The sequence below is a fragment of the Triturus cristatus genome, chromosome 9 (assembly GCF_964204655.1).
Source record: "Triturus cristatus chromosome 9, aTriCri1.1, whole genome shotgun sequence".
Lineage (NCBI taxonomy): Eukaryota > Metazoa > Chordata > Amphibia > Caudata > Salamandridae > Triturus > Triturus cristatus.
Genome location: NC_140592.1, coordinates 72,618,999 through 72,638,411, shown reverse-complemented (window position 1 = coordinate 72,638,411; position 19,413 = coordinate 72,618,999). Strand labels below are relative to the sequence as shown.

At 42.4% G+C, this 19,413-nt stretch overlaps 1 protein-coding gene across 2 annotated transcripts in view; it reads right to left on the bottom strand.

Moving 5' to 3' along the window:
• The window catches only part of CFAP100 (cilia and flagella associated protein 100), a 107,438-nt gene that overhangs the window by 5,518 nt on the left and 82,507 nt on the right, over positions 1-19,413 (bottom strand). For both annotated transcript variants that reach the window (XM_085624427.1, XM_085624426.1), the window contains exons 12-15: positions 17,389-17,540; positions 14,738-14,873; positions 14,218-14,420; positions 13,617-13,710 (exon numbers count right to left, since the gene is read on the bottom strand). In XM_085624427.1, coding sequence (XP_085480553.1) covers positions 13,617-13,710; positions 14,218-14,420; positions 14,738-14,873; positions 17,389-17,540 — 585 coding nt within the window. The remainder of the gene's footprint in view (positions 1-13,616; positions 13,711-14,217; positions 14,421-14,737; positions 14,874-17,388; positions 17,541-19,413) is intronic.

Here is a 19,413-nt window from a genome sequence, read left to right as displayed (position 1 = left end):
CTTCTACATGTTCTTTTGGTGTTAACAATGAAGAAAGGCTTTGTGATCAATTCATGTTAGGGTGTTGTGTAGAAAAAGCTAGAGTGAGTTTTTGGCAAAAAGATGATCCTTCTCTCTCTGAGCTTGTTACTCTTGCCAAGAACTTTGAACACAGCAAAGCTTGTGTGGAAGAGATAAAGAAGAATTCCGATACACCAAAAGAAGAAACTGCACAATCCGTTTCTGTTCGTAAAAAGAACTTTAGTAGCTCTAATTCATGTCCACCGCAGAATGACTGTAGCAATTCCTAACGTCCTCCACAAAAAGATTTTACCAATTCTTCTCAATCTAACTCTGGGAAATGTTATAGGTGTGGTGATGTTGGACACTATGCAAATTTTAAGGGGTGTCTAGGATGGAAAACCAAATGTAAGAAATATGGGAAAAAAGGTTCAAATTGTTGCCGGAGTATTAATACTGGCAATACAAAAAAAGGATTCAAGAAGTTTCTTGTGAATATGTTGATGATTCTTCAGAAGATGAAAGATGAAATAATAATGCAAGTTCAAGCTGGCACAGGAGGTCCATGGGAATCAGTTCAAATTGAGGGTGCCACTGTTTCCATGTTATTTGATTCTGGTGCAAAGATAACGTTGATTCCCCCAAAGTTTTCTATGAGAAAAACCTAGCGTGTAAAGTTATTAAAACCTGACATTTCTCCTAAAGGTTATGGTGGTCAACCCATCAAACTTGTGGAGTATTTTAATGGTTCTATTTACTTTAAAGACAGATTTACTGCAGGGAAGATTTATGTTTCTGTAAGGGGAGATTCTCTCATAAGTTGGATTCAACAGAAAGAATTCAGTGTATATTTAAATCCTAATGAGACTCCCTCAGTTAAATTGAGGGAAACTTTACAAGTGAATAATGTTGATTCCATTAAACCCAACTTTGCGGAGGAATTTCCTGAGGTTTTTAAAGAACAACTTGGTTGTATTAAGAAATAATTAAATTAAATAAGAGTAAAAGAAGTGGCCAAACAAGTTGTGAGTAAAGTTAGAGGTGTGCCTTTACTTGTCAAAGAAAAGATGAAGACTGAATTGGACAAGTCAAGGGAGAGTGGCATTATAGAAGAAGTCGAAGCTACTCAATGGTTGGCTACAGTAGTTATGGTGAAGAAGGCAAATGGTGAAGTTCGCCTTTGTGTTCATTTGCGCAAAATAAATAAGAATGTTATAGTAGATCACTATCCCCCTTCCAAAAATTAATTAAATGCTTTCCATGTTAAAAGGGGTAAAGTATTTTACAACGGTGGATCTTGCCTCGACATACCACCAAGTAAGACTTCATCATGAGTCGCAAGATCTAACAGCTTTTATTACTACTTTTGAACAGTTTAAATTTGTACGCATGCCTTTCAGATTAATATCTGCTGCTGCTGTTTTTCAGCGGGTAATTGAAAAGTTGTTGGAAGGTTTATCGGGGATTAAAATATATCAGGATGATGTTCTTATTTATGGTGAAGATGCTACTGTACATAACCAAAGAGTACGTGAAGTGCTACAGAGGTTCAAAGAAAACGGTGTTACTTTGAAAGCTAGTAAATGCAAATTCAATTTGGAGGAAATAGATTATCTTGGTCACAAAATAACTTCAGATGGAATTGAACCAAAGAAAGATTTGGTTGAAACCATTAACAATTTAGTCAGTCCGTCATCCAAAGAAGAGGTAATAACATTTTTGGGAATGACTGAGTATTACAATAAGTTAATTCCCAACCTTTCAGAAAAGACTAAAAACTTGAGGGCTCTTCTCAAGATGGGTACTTCCTTTGTTTGGAATGATGAGTGTGAGTTGGAGTTTAGCTCTATTAAGAAAATGATCAGAGGGGCTTCCAGTCTTCAGAGTTTTGAGCCAGGGCATGAGTCTATAGTTATGTCTGATGCCAGTTCAAAAGGTCTTGGGGCAGTGCTTAATTTGTGAAATATGAAGTGCAGGTGCTCAAATTTTTGTTGGAGGCCACACCTACTTTTATCTGGCTCCATCTACTTCCTCCACTGGCTCTACCAACTTACTCTATTAGCTCCATCCACATCCTTAACTGGCACTGCGAAAAGTCAGATGAATTTCAGCAAGGGAGCCTTCCTCATAGTAAGGTTTTGATGGGAGATTCCCCTGCCCTATGATTATATCAAAAGTGCATTTAAAGCACAATTTTGGAATAAATTAGTTAAAATCACTAATGCATTGAAAAGAGGGAAATTCCAGTGCTCTATGTGCTGATTTGGGGAAAGGACAATACTTGGGTAGGGTATGCCCTTTTTAATAGAGACTATGATATCAAAGATACAACTTTAAAGCACAATTTTGGAATAAATTAGTTAAAATCACTAATGCATTGAAAAGAGGGAAATTCCAGTGCTCTATGTGCTGATTTGGGGAAAGGACAATACTTGGGTAGGGTATGCCCTTTTTAATAGAGACTATGATATCAAAGATACAACTTTTACATAGCTTATGTTACAAACCAAAATGTCAAAAAATCTACAATTCTGCAAAATTTCATCTAAATACATTTTTGACCATTTTGTCACTACATCTGAGTAAAATAATTTAAGGAAAATGCATTGGTGGAAAAACATGTTTTGGGACCCTCCTTTTTTCTTTGCACCCTCTTAATGAATAACTGTATAACTTTGCATCATCAGCCAATGGGGGCGGTGCTGTGTGTGTTTCTTTTATAATTTGGACCTAGTTACCATAGGAAGGGCGCCATGTCATAGAGTATAGTGGCGTCTGTTACAGCGAGGTGGCATCATAGAGTGGTGGCATGTCAGAGTGGAGTGGTGTGTTGTAGAGTGCAGTGGCGTGTCCTTTTAAGCCGCCTATTAAGTTATTAAGTATGAAATATGATTTATTGGTGTCCTTTGCCAGTCTAGTTCAACATAAGTCACAACATTCTAGAAACCATTACTATGCATTATGGTTATCCTCCTGGCTTGGCTTATGTTATAAAGCTACCTTATGAACTGATAGGCATAAAATAACAATCTCCAGGCACCCTTCTTTAAAATCATCCTTTAAATATTCCTAGGATTACATAAATGACAGGTCATGTTCGCCCATGTCCCTTTTTGATAATATATATTATGTAAACCCGCCACCAATTTTGTTTTCGCACTGATGCATTTTGTTATTTCACTTACTATTATAATCCACTGCCTTTTGATGAGTGCAAGTGTAAGAAAGGTTGGCAATCATTGCAGCTGATTGGTCTGAGAGATCTTGCTTCTTGTCAAGTGGTGACCATTTTTCACTAATTAAGAGACCCATTCGTAAGATGAGGTTCCTAGTTACATTTAGAGTGGAGATGTGTTTGTCACAGCTCACACAGAATGTTCTAGGAGGGTGGAGAAGATAAATTGTTGATTTTCATGTTTCTAGACATTATAAGTAACTCATTCTCATTACAACGCAGCCCAGGGGGAAATAGAAGAAATTACACAGGTAAAGGGAGGGATTAATGACACAAAATGTGCAAATTGCTTAATTTTTTCATGAAGTTTCACAAACATTTTATGAAATTAGACATTTTGTGGAGTTCAAAATACGGGTTGCCGGTATCTTGCCTACTTTTTCTTCACTTATGGGCATTCTACGTGTAAAAAAGTCACAAGATCGAAGCAATTCACTGCTGGTTCTATGAGAAAACTTATTGATCAGTAAATTTTCAGTGCCAACCATTCTCCCATGGGTAAAAACTATGCAAAGTGACAATGTGATATTTGAAGAAATTTCACATAGCATGAAGTTCCTGAATTTTGCAAATATAGTCAACATAATGTGAATTTAACTAGTCAAAACCTGCCCCTAGTGTTTCTTTTGTGCAGCAGACACTAATTCTTACCCAGAAGTTTTGATTCACAAAGATAAACATTTTACTTCTAATCAGCTTTAGATGTTTAGGTTTTTCTGTTATTTCACGTTCATCTGATTTGTTTATTAGGACACACCACCGATGGCTGTAGTAAGTCTGGCTAACAGTTTAAAAAAAAAAATTCTTTCACCTTCCGTTACTAGTGTTAATAGTCATATCCACAGGATATATTATCAAGTTCCTAACAGGTGCGTTCCTGGAGGGGCTCAAACCAACTTTTGAACAAACGAGAACTGAAAGAAAGACTTTGATCTCAGTGTGTTCCAAGTGGCAAAGTGTAAGGTTATTACAAATAACCAGTCGACCCTGGTTTCAAAGCTGGCTTCACGATATCAGCCAATAGACAAAATTAACTATATGACACTATCTGAGCATTGAAACCGAAGTCTTTATACTAGAGTTAAATATTCTATAAAGTTCTTCGTCATGGCAAAAAAAATTGTGACACATGTAAACCTCATTTAAAGTCGTGTAAATGCTAATCAAATAAATTACGTGGAAGAAATGACAGCAAATCAATTGAACTAATTTTTCACTGACGGTCATCTACGTAGAAAAATGTTTAATCAATTAATTTCTTTGCAGCATGCACCCTAGTTTCGCTGAAATGGTTCTTCACAAAAGTTATGGAACACTTCTCCCACTACACAAATCATTCCTAATTCAAGAGCTAATACTCTGCCCATTAGAGTAACGTAATGGTGCTGCGCGTGCTGCCTGCCTGCCCTCAACCCTCAATGTCGTCGGGCTGATGGCTCGTGGGGTGCGGGAGTGCTGGCAATTGGAAAAAAATCTGCACGCGCTGCCTGCTGCACAGCCCCTAAAGCATCCTGCTTAGTGGCATACTGGCATTTAACAATTTACTTAACCCAGGCGGGCGGGTGCCGGCGGCCGGCCTCAGCCAAAGCACACAGGGACTCGGGAGACCCACTCAGGCCAGAACAACACTCTGCGCCGGCTCTGACCCAGATATTCACTAAGCCACTGTTAAGCAGTAAACTGCTTAGGGCCCAGGGGAGGATACTAATTACTAAGTTCAAAGGCAGGGGTCGGGCAGGGTCTTTAACTTTAAACACCGGCCAGCCCTATCGTGATAATAATGTGTACGGCATCGGCGGCCGCTACTATGCCAGGCCAGGCCAGCCCAGGCACAGTGCATGCATATTTGAATGCGAATCTTGTGAGGATACTTCAAGGAGCAGGGCCTCCTTTAACAACTTAACCCTGACCGGCGGTGGCCCTATTGTGATATATTAATGCGTACCGTGGGCCCGGGCTAGAAGGTGTATGCACAGCCGGCTGGCGGCCACTACTAGGCCAAGCCAGGTGAGCCCAGGCAGAAGGAAAATGCATCCTCGAATTCGAATCTTGTGAGGATACTACTTCAAGGGGCAGGGCCTTCCCTTCTTTAACAACTTAACCTATTGTGATATAATGATTAATTAAATAAATGTGTACCGTGAGCCGGGGCAGGGCCAGGAACAGTGCGTCATCGAATCTTGTGGAAGGAGTAAGAGCTACCCCAGTGCTCGACACGCCACCACTGGGCATGTCATATGTGGCATGGCATGATGTCTGACTGCTACTTAGTACTGACGGTTACACTCATCGTGGTCGGACGGGGCGGCGGGGCACTGCTCTTATTAACTGATAGGCTGCCTGGTGGTGCTGCCGGCCCTCAACGTGGTCGGGCTCCTCTAACCGTAGGGTGTCAGTGTGCCGGGGCGTGGCAACTTGCAAGCGGAAAAATATCTGCGCGCGTCGCGCATACCCAAATACAACCTACCCAATCAATGTCTGACTCCCGCCCAAGACTGCTCCTGAGTCCCGCCCACCATAGACAACAGTCTACTGAACTAAGGGCTGCGCCCGCGCGCTGCCGCCATGATGACACCAGCACATCAGTATCATTATGATTAATGATGCAGTAATCACTTTGCTGTTGCTCCAGCTCACATTCACACTCAACCGAAACACACTGGGACTCAGGAGACCCAGAACAACACTCTGCACCGACTCCGAGTCACTGAGTCAGAATTGGTAATTATAACATCATATCATCATATGTGACGACTTTCAGTCGCGTGTAGACCCGGCCCTGAAAAGTAAGTGCCGGAAATAAGCACCGGAAAGCACCGGCACAAATTAAGCACTGTCTTGTGTCAGTCTTATTACAAAGACACAATGGTTTAGAAAGGAACATTTGGTTTATCTCCAGGACCCTTAGAGGGGCAGAACTGAATTATTCAGTTATAGAGAAAGAGGCTCTAGCTGTTTCCTGGTCGGTACAAAAACTCAGAAAGTTTGTGTGGGGAAGCAAGTGTACTTTGAAAACCGACCATAAACCACTTAAATACATTTTTGAAAAAAAAAGGGTTTGATGCAATTTTTGCTAGGATCAGGCGCTGGGTAATTGGATTGCAAGAATTTCATTTTGATATGGAATTTGTTCCTGGTGCAAAGAATTGGGTAGCTGACTGTTGCTCTCGCTTAGTCAACATAACTGATGCCAGTGAGAATTTTGCTGTTGAAGATTAGAGTTTAGATGTTTGTCTAATTAGAGAAGGTATAATTAGTAAGGATGAGTGGTTGGTTGAAAGTGCTAAAGACTCTGTACTACAAAAGGTTTTTGGAAAAATAAGAAGTGTTTGGTCCAAATCAGACAAGAATGACAACGTTTTACAAACCTTTTGGAACGTTTAGGATGAATTGTCTTTACAAGGTGGTTTTGTGTTTAGGGGCACTAGACTTATTCCACCTTTTTCCCTGAGAGAGAGTTTGACTTCCTTAACCCATGAAAGTCATCCAGGAATCTCTAAGACTAAGGAATGTTCAGACTAATGACCTGGTGGCCTGGAATTGATATTCAGGTTGAGAGAGTGGTGCGAGATTGTGGAGAGTGCTGCAATGCGGACAAAACGTTAAAATGTCGAGTACAACCCATGATTATAAGAGACATACCGAAAGAACCTTGGAAGGAAGTTTCCTTTGATATTTTAGGTCCTATTTGCTATGCAAGTTCAGACAAGTATGTTTTGGTACTCCTGGACATGTTTTCCAGATGGCCGGAGGTTGCCATTACCAACTCTATTGAGTCACGTGATGTTATTACGTTTCTTGAGAGAGTTTTTGAAAGGGAAGGTTTTTCGAATTCCTTGCTTACAGACAATGGGGTGCAGTTAGTATCATGTAAAATGGAAGAATTTTTGAAAGAAAGAGGTATTAGACATAAAAAATCTGCTTTATACCATCCCGAGACCAATGGCATGGTTGAAAGATTCAACAAGGTTTTGAAGGAAACTTCAGTGTGCCATCACTAACAACCTATGTTGGAGACGGGGATTACTTGATAGGGTGAAGAACTATAGGATAACTCCTCATTCAAGCACAGGTTTCACCCCTTTTGAATTATTCAAGAGAAGAAAGGCCAATACCTTAGTTTGTCCCTCCTGAGTCAATGATTTAATCAACATTGACTTGTCTGTTAGTCAGAAAGAGGAGTTAAAAAAGGTGAAAGAGCACAAGTTAGCTTCTAAGAGAAAAGATTTGTTTGACTCTCGTAAAGCTACCAAGAAAACTGTTGTGCATGTTAGTGATCTGATCAGAATTAAAAATCCCTGAGGTGGTGTTTTCAGTTCAGGTTCCAGATTTCCACCTCCCATGAAAGTCAAACTATTTGAAAATGCTGTAAGAACTGAGGACCATCGCATCTGGAATTTGGGTCTGGTGGTTAAAATTGTTAAGAGAGATGAAAATACTTTGAGTTTTGATCCCGATGGTAGTAATACAGTTATAAGGAAATCCTCTAGGGTTTCTAAGAGACCGGTGTACTTAAAGGAATAAGTTTAAATCCTGTGGTACATATAATAATAATGTTTAAATCACATCATATTTTTGTATTTATTGTGGTTTTTTGTTTTGTGTTTTTGAATTTTCTATCTCTCTTGTTGGGAAAGAGGGGAGGTGTGTAGTATCTTATATGTTTCACAGCTAACACTGATGGCCATTGTAAATCAGTGTTAGCCCAACTAGAATGTTGGGACTGCATCTTGGTTGTCCCTAGTGATGAAATGGTGATGCTTGAAGGGAGTAAGTTATTCAGAGCCTGGCTTTATCTGATGGTGGCTGTGCTTCTGAGGCTGAAGTGTATTGGTTCCTACTTAATAAACCATCTTGGCTTCTAACCTGCTGCTGCCTCCAACTTAATTTCATAACTGTCTACATTTGAGTATTTATTAACTGTTTTATTGAAATAAACTTTAAATTGAAAAATAAAAGCACTGTTTGTTAACAGTCCGCCCTCTTTCCAAAATAATCCGAATGAAAGGAATGTAGGCCCTGAATTGACTAAAAAGCTAATGCATCTTTAAGACCTGTTTGGGGGGGTTGGATTTAAAAACTGAAGGTTTACAGATGCAGCATTATCAAACGCCAGGCTGTGAAAAGTTATAAAATATCTACTTGTCCAAGAGAAGACATGGTTCAGAAATATACTTGTCTAGGGAAAATAAATATCTTGGCCCATTTATTGTCATGAATTGAAGTGACAAACGGTACCAGTGTTCTCATTAAACCAGAGATGTGATTATAGCTTCCCTGATTATGTGAGCGTTCATGTTAAGGCAGTGTTTGGATTTTAGCAAGGCTATGTTTATGTCACTCTTTTGATTGTACTGCACTCCCCTTCAAACCAGCAGAAGCTCTGTATAGGAATGGATCTGCTTAGGGCAGCTTTCATGTCACTGCATGAGTATAAATATGCCGCACTTTCATTTTGGCAGAATTACGATTATAGCTGCGGGGGCTGCCTCAGAACGGGGGTAGGATTGAAAAAACAATAAACGTACCTTCTCAGCTGCGCCGCCGCAGGCCTCTCCCACCACTGCATGCCTCTCCTCCGTCCTCTGTCTGCTGGAAGCACCGAGGCTTCCGGACTCTCACAGCCAATCACGATGCTGCAGCATCGTGATTGGCCTGAGCGTCCTGTTTGGATGCTCAGGCAGTGCCTGGGGAGGCTGGGAATGTTCTCCACAGGGCTGTGCAACACAGCCCTATAGAGAACATGCAAAGTGTGCATGACGTTTTGGCCGGCCCTAGAGGGCTGGCCACACCATAATGTGCACTTAGAGAAGTGCAAACCACTCCTCCCCTGCTCTGGCGTCACAGAGCCCTGCCCCACCCGGACTCCCGCATAGGCAAAAAAATGATAATAATGTCCTGTTAGCATTTTATTTTTATTTTTTGCTCTGCTGAAATAGCCATTGGGAGACACTCCTCTGCCTTCATGGAGGAGCCACCACTGGATTATAGCAGAGTTCAGGTTATATCATTTTTCCGTAAATTGTACCAGAGCTCTTTCTTGCTTTAATTTATGAGTAAGTGCTTAGTAAAGTGTTCTGGTGATTTTCTTTTAAAGAATTCACTTGATTTAACTAAATGTATTGTAAATAAACTCAGGTTGTTCTTGTGGTCCATGGACTAGGTTTCCAACTGAGGACCAACAAGTCCACTCACTGTCTAATATTGTCCACTTTGCCACATTATTGAATTCTTGGGCAAACCACTTGATCAGGCAGTGCCTCAGTTCCTGTGATTGGCACAATTGTGTGCATATCCTTAGTGCTATCTCAATGGCTGCACATTTGCATTTTACAATTAGATGAACTCTGCAAAGTTAGAGACAAAAAGTTACGGGTCCAATTCTGAAAACTATTTAGCTGTACGTTTGGCCTACACATTGAAGAGTTGGTTCTGAACTGTTTAAAGGATTTACACAGCATGAAGGTTTTCCTGTGAACAATCTGCTCACAGACCCGGAAGCAGGCACAAGCTAGTTTCAGCACTGGACTGCCTGTGAGTTTGTGAAACACTCACAGATGTATTTATTTAATGTTTTTCAACAAGTCTTCTGTAACACCTGCCTCCCTTGGGGAAGATAATTAATTGACTCCTGACAACGGCAGGAGTACATTTTCCAGGGTGGGAAAGGGCCACACCACCTCCTAAAACAAGTATTGCACTAGCAATGCTATCTTTACATACAAGGATTTACTTACAAGCATTGACAATGGTTGCCTACAGTAGCATTAAGGACCCGATACATGACCATTTCATTTTGCTAGTCTCTAATTGCGATGTTTTGCGACTTGCAATTAGGGACTCGCAAAATGAAATGTCAGACATATTTAGCGATTCCCAATGGGGATGCAAATGGCCACCTCATCAATATTCATGAGGGAGGTCACCATTTGTGACCTACAACATGAATTGGGAATGGGCTGTAATCACAGGGATGGTGGGCTGCTGGGGCCAGCAGACCAGGTCTGGGATTACTTTTTAAATGAAGCAATTGTTTTCATCAAAATGCAGCCCGTTTTCCTAAAAGGAAAAAGAGCTGCATTTCAAAAATGAAAAGCTACCTTTTCGTTTTTTAAGACTAGGCAGTGACCCATGGGATCACTGCCAGCTCTTAAAAACGTTGGGGCCCACATTCACAAAAAGGAAGGGGTCCCTCATGGACGCTTTCCCGTTTACAATTGGGTTACCACCTCCTTTACAGAGTTGGTAAAATATGAATGTTTTGTAACCACATTCCGGTCGCAAAACATTCATACATGCCCCTGTGACTCTCTATGAGGAAGGGACACCCTTGGCACGCCCCTTTCGAATAATGACTCGCAAACCCTATTTTTCCAGTCGCCGAATATCAAAATAGGGTTGGTACATGCTGACAGCCATAATAGAGGTCATAAATGGTCCGGTTCATTGTTTGCGACCGCTAAAAACGGTTGTACATCTGGCCCTAAATGCCTTTCGAGATCGCTGTTGTATCAGCCACATTTCTGCGACAATTCTTTAATGACCACTTGATGGCACTAAAACGCAGCAAACTGGTGTTGTTTGAATATGTTTCCGTAGATGCAATGCAGTTTGGAGCAGGACAATGACGAATCTACCAATGCAAAACTATAAAAATCTGCTGGGGGCAAGTCAAATTCAGAAAGGGGGGAAGCAACAAACAGAGCAAGGCAAATGAAAATGACACAAAAGGCATCCAATCTGGAGTTAGTATTGGCTCAGTGGAGTATTGTATACAATGCTGTCTTTAATACACTGCTGGAGCTGTCTGTGACTTGATCATAAAATGATGGCTTGTAAGGAAAAGATTTTCTCGGGGAGAAAAAACAAACTATTTAAAATAAGTAAATTTGTACAGACTGCAGATTTTTACATGAGCAAATGTACATGTGTATGTTTGCTCACACAAAAATGGAATTCATAAATGTATACTAAGAGTACTGTTGGAAGCCAGCAACTGTTTCCAGGCCTACTTCTGTAATCTCCTGTGAATTCCAGACACTTGTAAATCTGCACACATGCAAGGTTATAGCACGTTTGTGACTTTAACAATGGGTTCCCAAATATTGCTATGTATGCTTTTTACATGTTGTCCATAATATTATGCTGCTCAAACGTTATTAGTATTATTTTTAAGTATTCAAACTCAAGCCTGTTTTTTATTAAAATATGCTTTATAGATATAGCATATAAAGTTGACCATAAAACCATAGTTTAACAAAACCGAATTTAAAATTCATGTATTTTTTTCAAGTTGGAAACATTTTTTGTGGAACATTTAATTTTGAAAGCAAACACGATAGTTTGACAATTTTGTTAGCAAACATACACATTTATCAAGTTGCAAATAATTTTTGGATACATTCTATTTTTAATACAATTGATTACCAATGTTTTGTCCATTGTTATGCATCTATTTACATGCTAACAAGGAGCATTCTTGGAGAATTACAAACAGCCAGAAATAGTTCTTGTTTGTAAACATGCGTAAACGGTTTTACATTGGAACCACTTCCAATTTTGCCAGCTGAACTTACACCTCGCTGCATTTCGTAAGAGTTTTTGTCTGAACAGTAAAGGGTTTGTGTTCATGAATCATATATATAAGCAGTGGCGGCTCCTCCACAAAGGCGGAGGAGCATCGCCTCACTGCTTTTCACAGTATAAAAAAAAAGGAAAAATAGAACGATAATAACTTGACGTTCTTATCATTTTATTTGTTACTGCTGTGGCATCTTGTGGGGGGGGCAGATCTAAGCTGCTGTCAGAGCAGGGGGGAGGAGTGATGAGCACTCTGAGTGAGCAATGACTTATTGGCTGGCCCTCTTGGGCCGGCCAAACAGTCATGTGTACTTTGCATGTTCTCCACCCAGGATGCATTACAGGCTAGGTGGAGAACATGCCCAGGCTCCCATTCCCTGGCTGAGCGCTGAACTTGGGTGCTCAGACCAATCGCAAAGCTGCATTGCAGCGTTGTGGTTGGCTATGGGGAGCCTGGGTGCTTCTGACTTCCTGCTTCCTGTTTGCCCAGAAGTCAGGAAGAGGACGAAGGTGAGGCAGCAGCCAGCCAGGCGGCCGGCCGGCAGCCAAGTGATTTTTTTTATTTGTAACCCCCCCCCCCCCCCCCCCCCCACCCTCTTCCTCCTCCCCTTTCCCCACCCTACTGCTGCTTCCCGGGAGCAGCTGCCACTGTATATAGGTTTTAACATCTTATACATTGGGATGCAAATCTGGACTTGGCAGTGGCAGACAATCTTCTTTCCCATAAAGATAATGTGGCACTTTGTACTGCAGGGGGTTGTGTGTACTTGTCCAGAGGACAGAGCAACATGAAGACATGTTGTTCTTCACACACCGAGTGGAATAGTCATTTCTCATCAACACACCCAAATAATTTCCTCTAAGTAATAAATACATTGTAAGGGCTATTATTGTGGTTGGGTTTATATTGGTTTGTGTGTAGGCTCTCTGAAATTGAAGCCGCTACCATAAAAATAGATATTTGAGATAGGGGGCATAAATAATATACCAAGATGTGGCACATATGTGTTCTTGTGTTATATCACGTGTGATGCACCAGCATGCTAATTGACCAAGGCATTATCCGTTTGAATATCGGCCTGCCGGGTGATTTGCAGCTATGCAATATTGTTGGTGCTCATGATGCTAGCCCATTGATCTTGAATGTCTAATTTACAAAAACTGTAGTAAAAATATTGATGTGAAAGATCCCCTGGCAATGTCCTAGCTCCACTCTCCCTGAGTAACCTGCAGGCTTTCTGTGGAGCCTGTCATTAAAGCACCTTAGTAACCTATCACCCCGAGAAGAAGGCGGTAGCATAATAAGAACACCAAGGAAAAATGCCGGTATTAATGACTGGTTTCAAAGTAATTGATGGTGTTGTCACATACATCTTGATGTTCAGTATCTCCCTTCTCCCATTCTTACAGTCAGTTTTCCCTGTGAGAGCATTGGATAAGGACCTCTACTGACAGATCTGGACAACAGTTCATTGAATTTGATTGGTGGACCCACTCTCACATTTCCAATTAATATACTAATATCTGCAAGAGTGCACTTAGATTTTCTGGCCAAAGCTGAAACCATAGTTGCACCCTCCAATGTATACAGCCAGGTATAGATCACCTGAACAGTCAGATATAACAGCCAATGAGCAGTGATTCAACAGCGGTACATTAGTGCTTCGTAAATTGCCTAGAGTCCCATTTTAGAATGTGATGCATGTTTGGCTAGTGACATGAAACCCATCCCAGGATTGGATAATTAGAACAGACACATACAAACTTCATCTAATGTTATGAATCAAGGAATCCTAGTTACCGTTTTCTTGGGATCGGATTGAGCTCTTTCTAGGGCACGCCGCAGTCTCTCCTCTTGGTGTAGTCTCTGCTGTGTCATTTTCTCCTCTCTAACTCTATATATAGTAAAATGAAGAAATTATTTTGACAATCTAAAATATTCAGAAGCTTTCGATGAATTTGGAAAGAACTGAGGGTTGCAATACAATCTCAAATTTGCTGAGGGTTTCAATTAAATCTAAATCTTAGCTGAATTTACAGACTCTTATCACAAAGTAATCTCCAGAAAGGCCCAAGCTAATCCACTGTAATTTCAACCTACAATATTTACTTAACAGAAGTCTAAATCCGCTATTATGCCCTTTTATTACCCAACTGTACTTGGCCCACAGCCCCATATGAAGTTCATATTGTAATGGATAAGGAGTCTTTCATTATAAAGCTGTTCATGCAAGAGTGGTGAATGTCTAGGAGCCACATTTTTGGGGGATAGTAAACCCTCTTACAAAGTCTGTTGTGCATTATCAGAGGGTGATTGCAACACATTCTGCACAGTTCAGTGGTATAAATATGATACTGTGGACAGGATGGTGGGGCGAGATCAATGCTGTAACTTGACATACCTTAGCCTTCTTTCCTTCTCCTTGGCTTTCTCAGCCATTTCTAGTTTTTCTGGTGGTACCTTTTCAAAGTTATCCAACATGTCTAAAAGTTGACCCTCGATAACCGCCAGCATCTGCAAGGTGCTCAGGTTGGCTTGGTTATATCCTATGCAGGAGTGGTACACTTGGGTCACCTTCACATTTAAAGATTCCAGCATTTTTTCCTATAGAAAAAAAACCACCTGTTACAAACTTTTCTCATGATTTAGTAAAGCAGTGCACTCAACAATATCAGTGACTATGTTCTCTGTATTGTGGGGGGCGGTGACTGAGCCAAACTGATTGGTGACCCTTCAAACGGAGGAAAATTGCACGTCTGACCCTACCTTTTGAAAATATTGGACATCTGCTAGGTAGAAAGCAATACAGTGTAGGGGACTAAAGAGACTATAACCAAGTCTGGCAGAAGAGCCCAGGCCTCCTGGTGGGACTTTCGTACAATAGTGGTACCCTTAAGACCCAACCTTCCCCCACACCGCACCTGGTCTTCGGCATCGTGCCGTCCAAATGAAAAAACTTGCGACTTAAATTGAAGATCCTTTGCTTTCTCTTCTTCTCTTGCGATGGATTCTTTCAAGTGGCTGATTTGTTCTTTAAGGATCCGGGATTCTTCTTCCCTAATGGGAGAAAAAAAAAAATGCCATCATGTTTTAAAAGATTTGTTTTCCAACACAGACTTGCAAAGGAAGTATGAGTTGGTGATTGTGTCTGGGTCCCGAATAGGATAATATTCTTCCCAGCTGCAAAAATGTTTTTCCCCAGCTGCAAATGCAAATTCATGGAGCAACAGAGTATAGATATTGACCATGTAAAAATTCCATTTGTTTGCAAGGGGGAGGTATCCATTTCTACATCTACCTGTTCTTCTGCATTTAAACAATTCAGCGTATAGAAATTGCAGTAGTTCTTCAATAAATATGTATGAGCAGACAACATAAACTAATGTTTTAACAAGCTCGTTTCAAAGGTTTCCAGTTCCTGGTGACCCATATGAAGCCATGTAGGACACTGTACATTTATCAATGAGTCACTGGAAAACACGGGAGATTAGTGACAGCTCCTCCGCTAAGGTGGAGGAGCGCCGCCCCACCGCTATTTGAGCAATGCAAAAAGGAAAAATTACATGATAACTCCGTTATTAACTGAAGCAGTTTTATGGGGCAGGGCTGGGCTGTTGTAACAGCCAGCAGGGGGACGAATTGTGAGCACTTAAGTGCGCATGGTTGTTTGCACTTTTCAGCATAAATCATGATACAATATATTACGGTGTGAGAAAATAAATCAAAAACTGCAGGCGGCGCAGTACTATGGAGGTAGCAGAATGGGTGGGGAGGAGTTGCCATAGCAACCAGCCACGCCACAGCAGAATGAGAGAAATAAAAGAAACATGAACCACGGGCTGAAAAGAGCAAGTATAATTGGAGCTCAATGCAGAGCAGAAACCACTCCTGTCCACGAGCATTGTTTCTATCTTTGGGTTCCAAGACTAAAGCATCAACATTTATAACATGCAGGAGCTCCAGCCATCAACCACTTACTATGCAGACATGAAGTTTGAAAGAGGGTTTGGAAATCGACAGCACTCCAGGCAGAGATTTGGAGTCCAACATGCCAAAGTACCAACTTGTTCACATCGTAAGAGTCAGGAATGTGCCAAACAATGTTACTTTTGGTATGCCCATTAATTCTGTGTCCTTAAGACAGCTACGACCATCGCCAACACCCAGCTGGCAAATTTCATCGACGAGATCTCTATCCTTGACCCCTCCCAATCCATATTTCACAGCAACCCCAGCACTGAGATCGCCCTCCTCGCCGCCACAGACGACATCCGCACGCTCCTCGACCAAGGCCACACCGCAGCCCTCCTCCTACTCTACCTCTCCGCCGCCTTCGACACCATCTCCCACCACACCCTGGCAGCTAGACTCCATGATGCCGCAAATACAGGGAACCGCCCCTGACTGGCTCCGCTCCTCCCTCGCTGGCAGAACCCAAACAACCAGACTCCTGCCTTTCCTATCCAAACCTACAGAGATCAAATGTGGAGTACGACAAGGATCATCGCTCAGTCCCACGCTCTTCAACATCTACATGGCCCCCCTTGCTGCCATCGTCGGTCAGCATGGACTCAGCATTGAATCCTACGCTGGCGACACCCAGCTCATCCTCTCCCTCACGAAGGACCCCGAAACCACCAGACTCAGTTTCTAAGAAGGAATGAAAGATGTCACAGCTTGGATGAGCAGCAGCTGTCTGAAACAACTCAGAAAAGACAGACGTCCTAGTCCTCGGACCCTCCCCCTCTGCGTGGGACAACTCCTGGTGGCTCGGCACTCGCTCACCCCCACGGACCATGCCTGGAACCTCGGCATCATACTAGACTCCTCCCTCACCATGACCCGACAGATCAACGCCGTCGCCTCCACCTGCTTCAACATCCTCCGCATCCTCCACAAGACCTTCAAGTGGATCCCCCCTGAAGCCAGAAAGACCGCCACCCAAGCACTCATAACAAGCAGACTGGACTACGGAAACGCCCTCTACGCTTGAATCAACAGATCCCTGCTATGCAAACTCCAGACCATCCAGAACACTGTGGCCTGACTCGTCCTCGGCATCCCACGACATGAGCACATCACCCAACACCTGCGAGACCTCCACTGGCTCCCCGCCAAGAAGAGAATAACCTTCAAGCTACTAACCCACACCTAAAAATCCCTCCACAACATGGGACCCAAATAGCACCACAAAAGAGTCTCCTTCCACGTACCCAAAAAGAACCTCCGCTCTGCTGACCTTGCTCTGGCAGAAACCCCACGCATCCGCAGAACCAGAGCGGGTGGAAGAGCCTTCTCCTACATCGCGACCAAAGCCTGGAACGAGCTCCCAGTCAACATCAGACGCTCCCCTACTCTGCACACCTTCAGGAAGAGCCTGAAGACCTGGCTCTTTGGCTGAACCAGAGCCGCACCCCCAACCTACCCCCTTCCCCCCCCCCCCACCCCAGCGCCTTGAGACCCTCACGGGTGAGTAGCGCACTTTAAACCCCCTGATTGATTGATTGATTGGCCAGGTCAAAGGCTGACCTTACCTGAGCAGACCTGAAGGTGGCAGCAGACTCACACTTACATTTTGACTTCTGTCCTGGCTCTCTCTTGCTTGATATCGTCCAGCCCCTCCTCAGTCTCTTGAGAGTTCTGGATAAGCGAGAGGTTCTGTTGCTCTAGTTCAGAGAAAATATCCAGCAGCTGGTGACTATCTGTGAAGTACAACGGTGGCTCCTAGGGAGGGAACACACAGAAGCACTGAAAATGGCTGCATGCTAGAACTGTGCAGAAATAAAATGGCGCCGAATTGTAAATCCGTAAAGTTATGCAGCAGGTCGAATATGCTCTTGTTTGAAACTTTCCACAAAAGAAAAATTTTGTGGAAGATTTTTTCCTGCAACATATTTTGGAGCTTTCACACTCAGAAAGCAGGTTTGAGGGTTTTGTTATTATTTTTAAAAATATTCAATGGGTTTGGAAAACTTATGGAATTAAAGAAAATCACAACACATGGAGGAGAGGAACCTCTATGGAAATACTTTAAAAGAACGCCCCACTCACTCAATTGCAGAATTCTGAATTGTACTCAACAATAATGTACAAAATACATTGATAAATATAAAAACAAATCCCATATAGAGTAATTTTGTAGCCGTGCCCTACTCACAAACCAGTTCTTGCTCAATACATAGATAAGATTCCCTTCTCTTTTGCATTTCTCCTAAATTTCTCTTTTGTTCCATGAGTTAAAATTACTTACGGTTTATTGATCGCTGTGCGATGATGGTCCATGTTGTAGGGAACTGCCAAGGGCATTAAAAAACTGTCATGCTTTGCATTAATTGGACAAAAGGCTATTGGCACCCTTCCACTTTCAAGTTCTACCAATAGCAAATTAATGCAGGACGCGAATCAAATTCTTCTGCTAAGAGAGGGTTAATACAGTCTCTAGCATCAATACAGGTTCCATTGCTGCATTTCACTGCACACTCCCAGATCACAGTCCCCCAGGTCCACAAGGAGTCAGTCAAATCACAGGGCCTCATCAACAGATACAAAGGGAACATTCATGGAAGAGGTGTGGCGCCGTGGCCAGGGTGACTGACTCCGGAATCTGTGGATCACGGTTCGATCCCCGGCGGCAGATTAGCCCAGCACCATGTGACTCTGGGAAATAGCTTGCTTAATCTTCCCAACGGCCCCCAGCGCATAGAGACCCTTACGGGTGATGGTTCACGCTTTACAAATGTGGATTATTATTATTATTCATGACTTTGTGAGGGCCTACAGCCTTCAACCAGTGACCGCCTCTCAAACCTGTTCCTCAAATTCATGGAGGACTCCTCCCACTGACATCCTGCCGCTCGACCACAGCATCCTCTAAGCTAATAGAGCCTTGTGATGGTGGGAATGCCTTGATCTATTGTAACATGCCTATAGGTACATTTGAGAACAGGTTCTGTTTCATTGAACGTATTGAGTCCTTTCTACTCCGGTTTTCCTATTTAATGACCGTTCAGCAGTTGTGTATGTGGCATTAACCTGCACTGGGATTACTTTTTCTTTAAATTAGGCCTTGCTTACATGGCTCTGTCTCTTGCAAAGAGCTAGCAAAATCCTCTTTACAGTTCTTTTATGCAGCTTCTATGGATGTGCATGACATCCCTGCACCCTCCTCTTTCTCCTGTGCAATTGTGTATCACCGCCAATGACATGCTTTAGTTCCCTCACGGAACACACCTTAGCTCAATACCTGCTGTCCACGTCAAAGCATTGTTTCATCTTAGACAGTGTCAAGATTTGCATGGGTTACTCTATAAACTACTACACACAAGGCATGGTGAAACTCATGGATAACCCTGCAATTCACCAGCTGCTGGATTCTGCCAACCATAAAGCAACTCTTGGCCTCAATCTCATATTTCACAGATACCAAACCTCAGCATCACAGCCAGCCAGCCTCTTTCCTTTTTTGCCAACTGATTGGTCCTTCTCCAGAGACAGTTCCCTTGAATTCACACAGTCTGGAAACATCAGTTTGTCTACGAAGAAGTCTTTGAAGGATCTGAGGGTTTGCTCTTCTCTTTTGTGTTGACCTTGGTTTGTG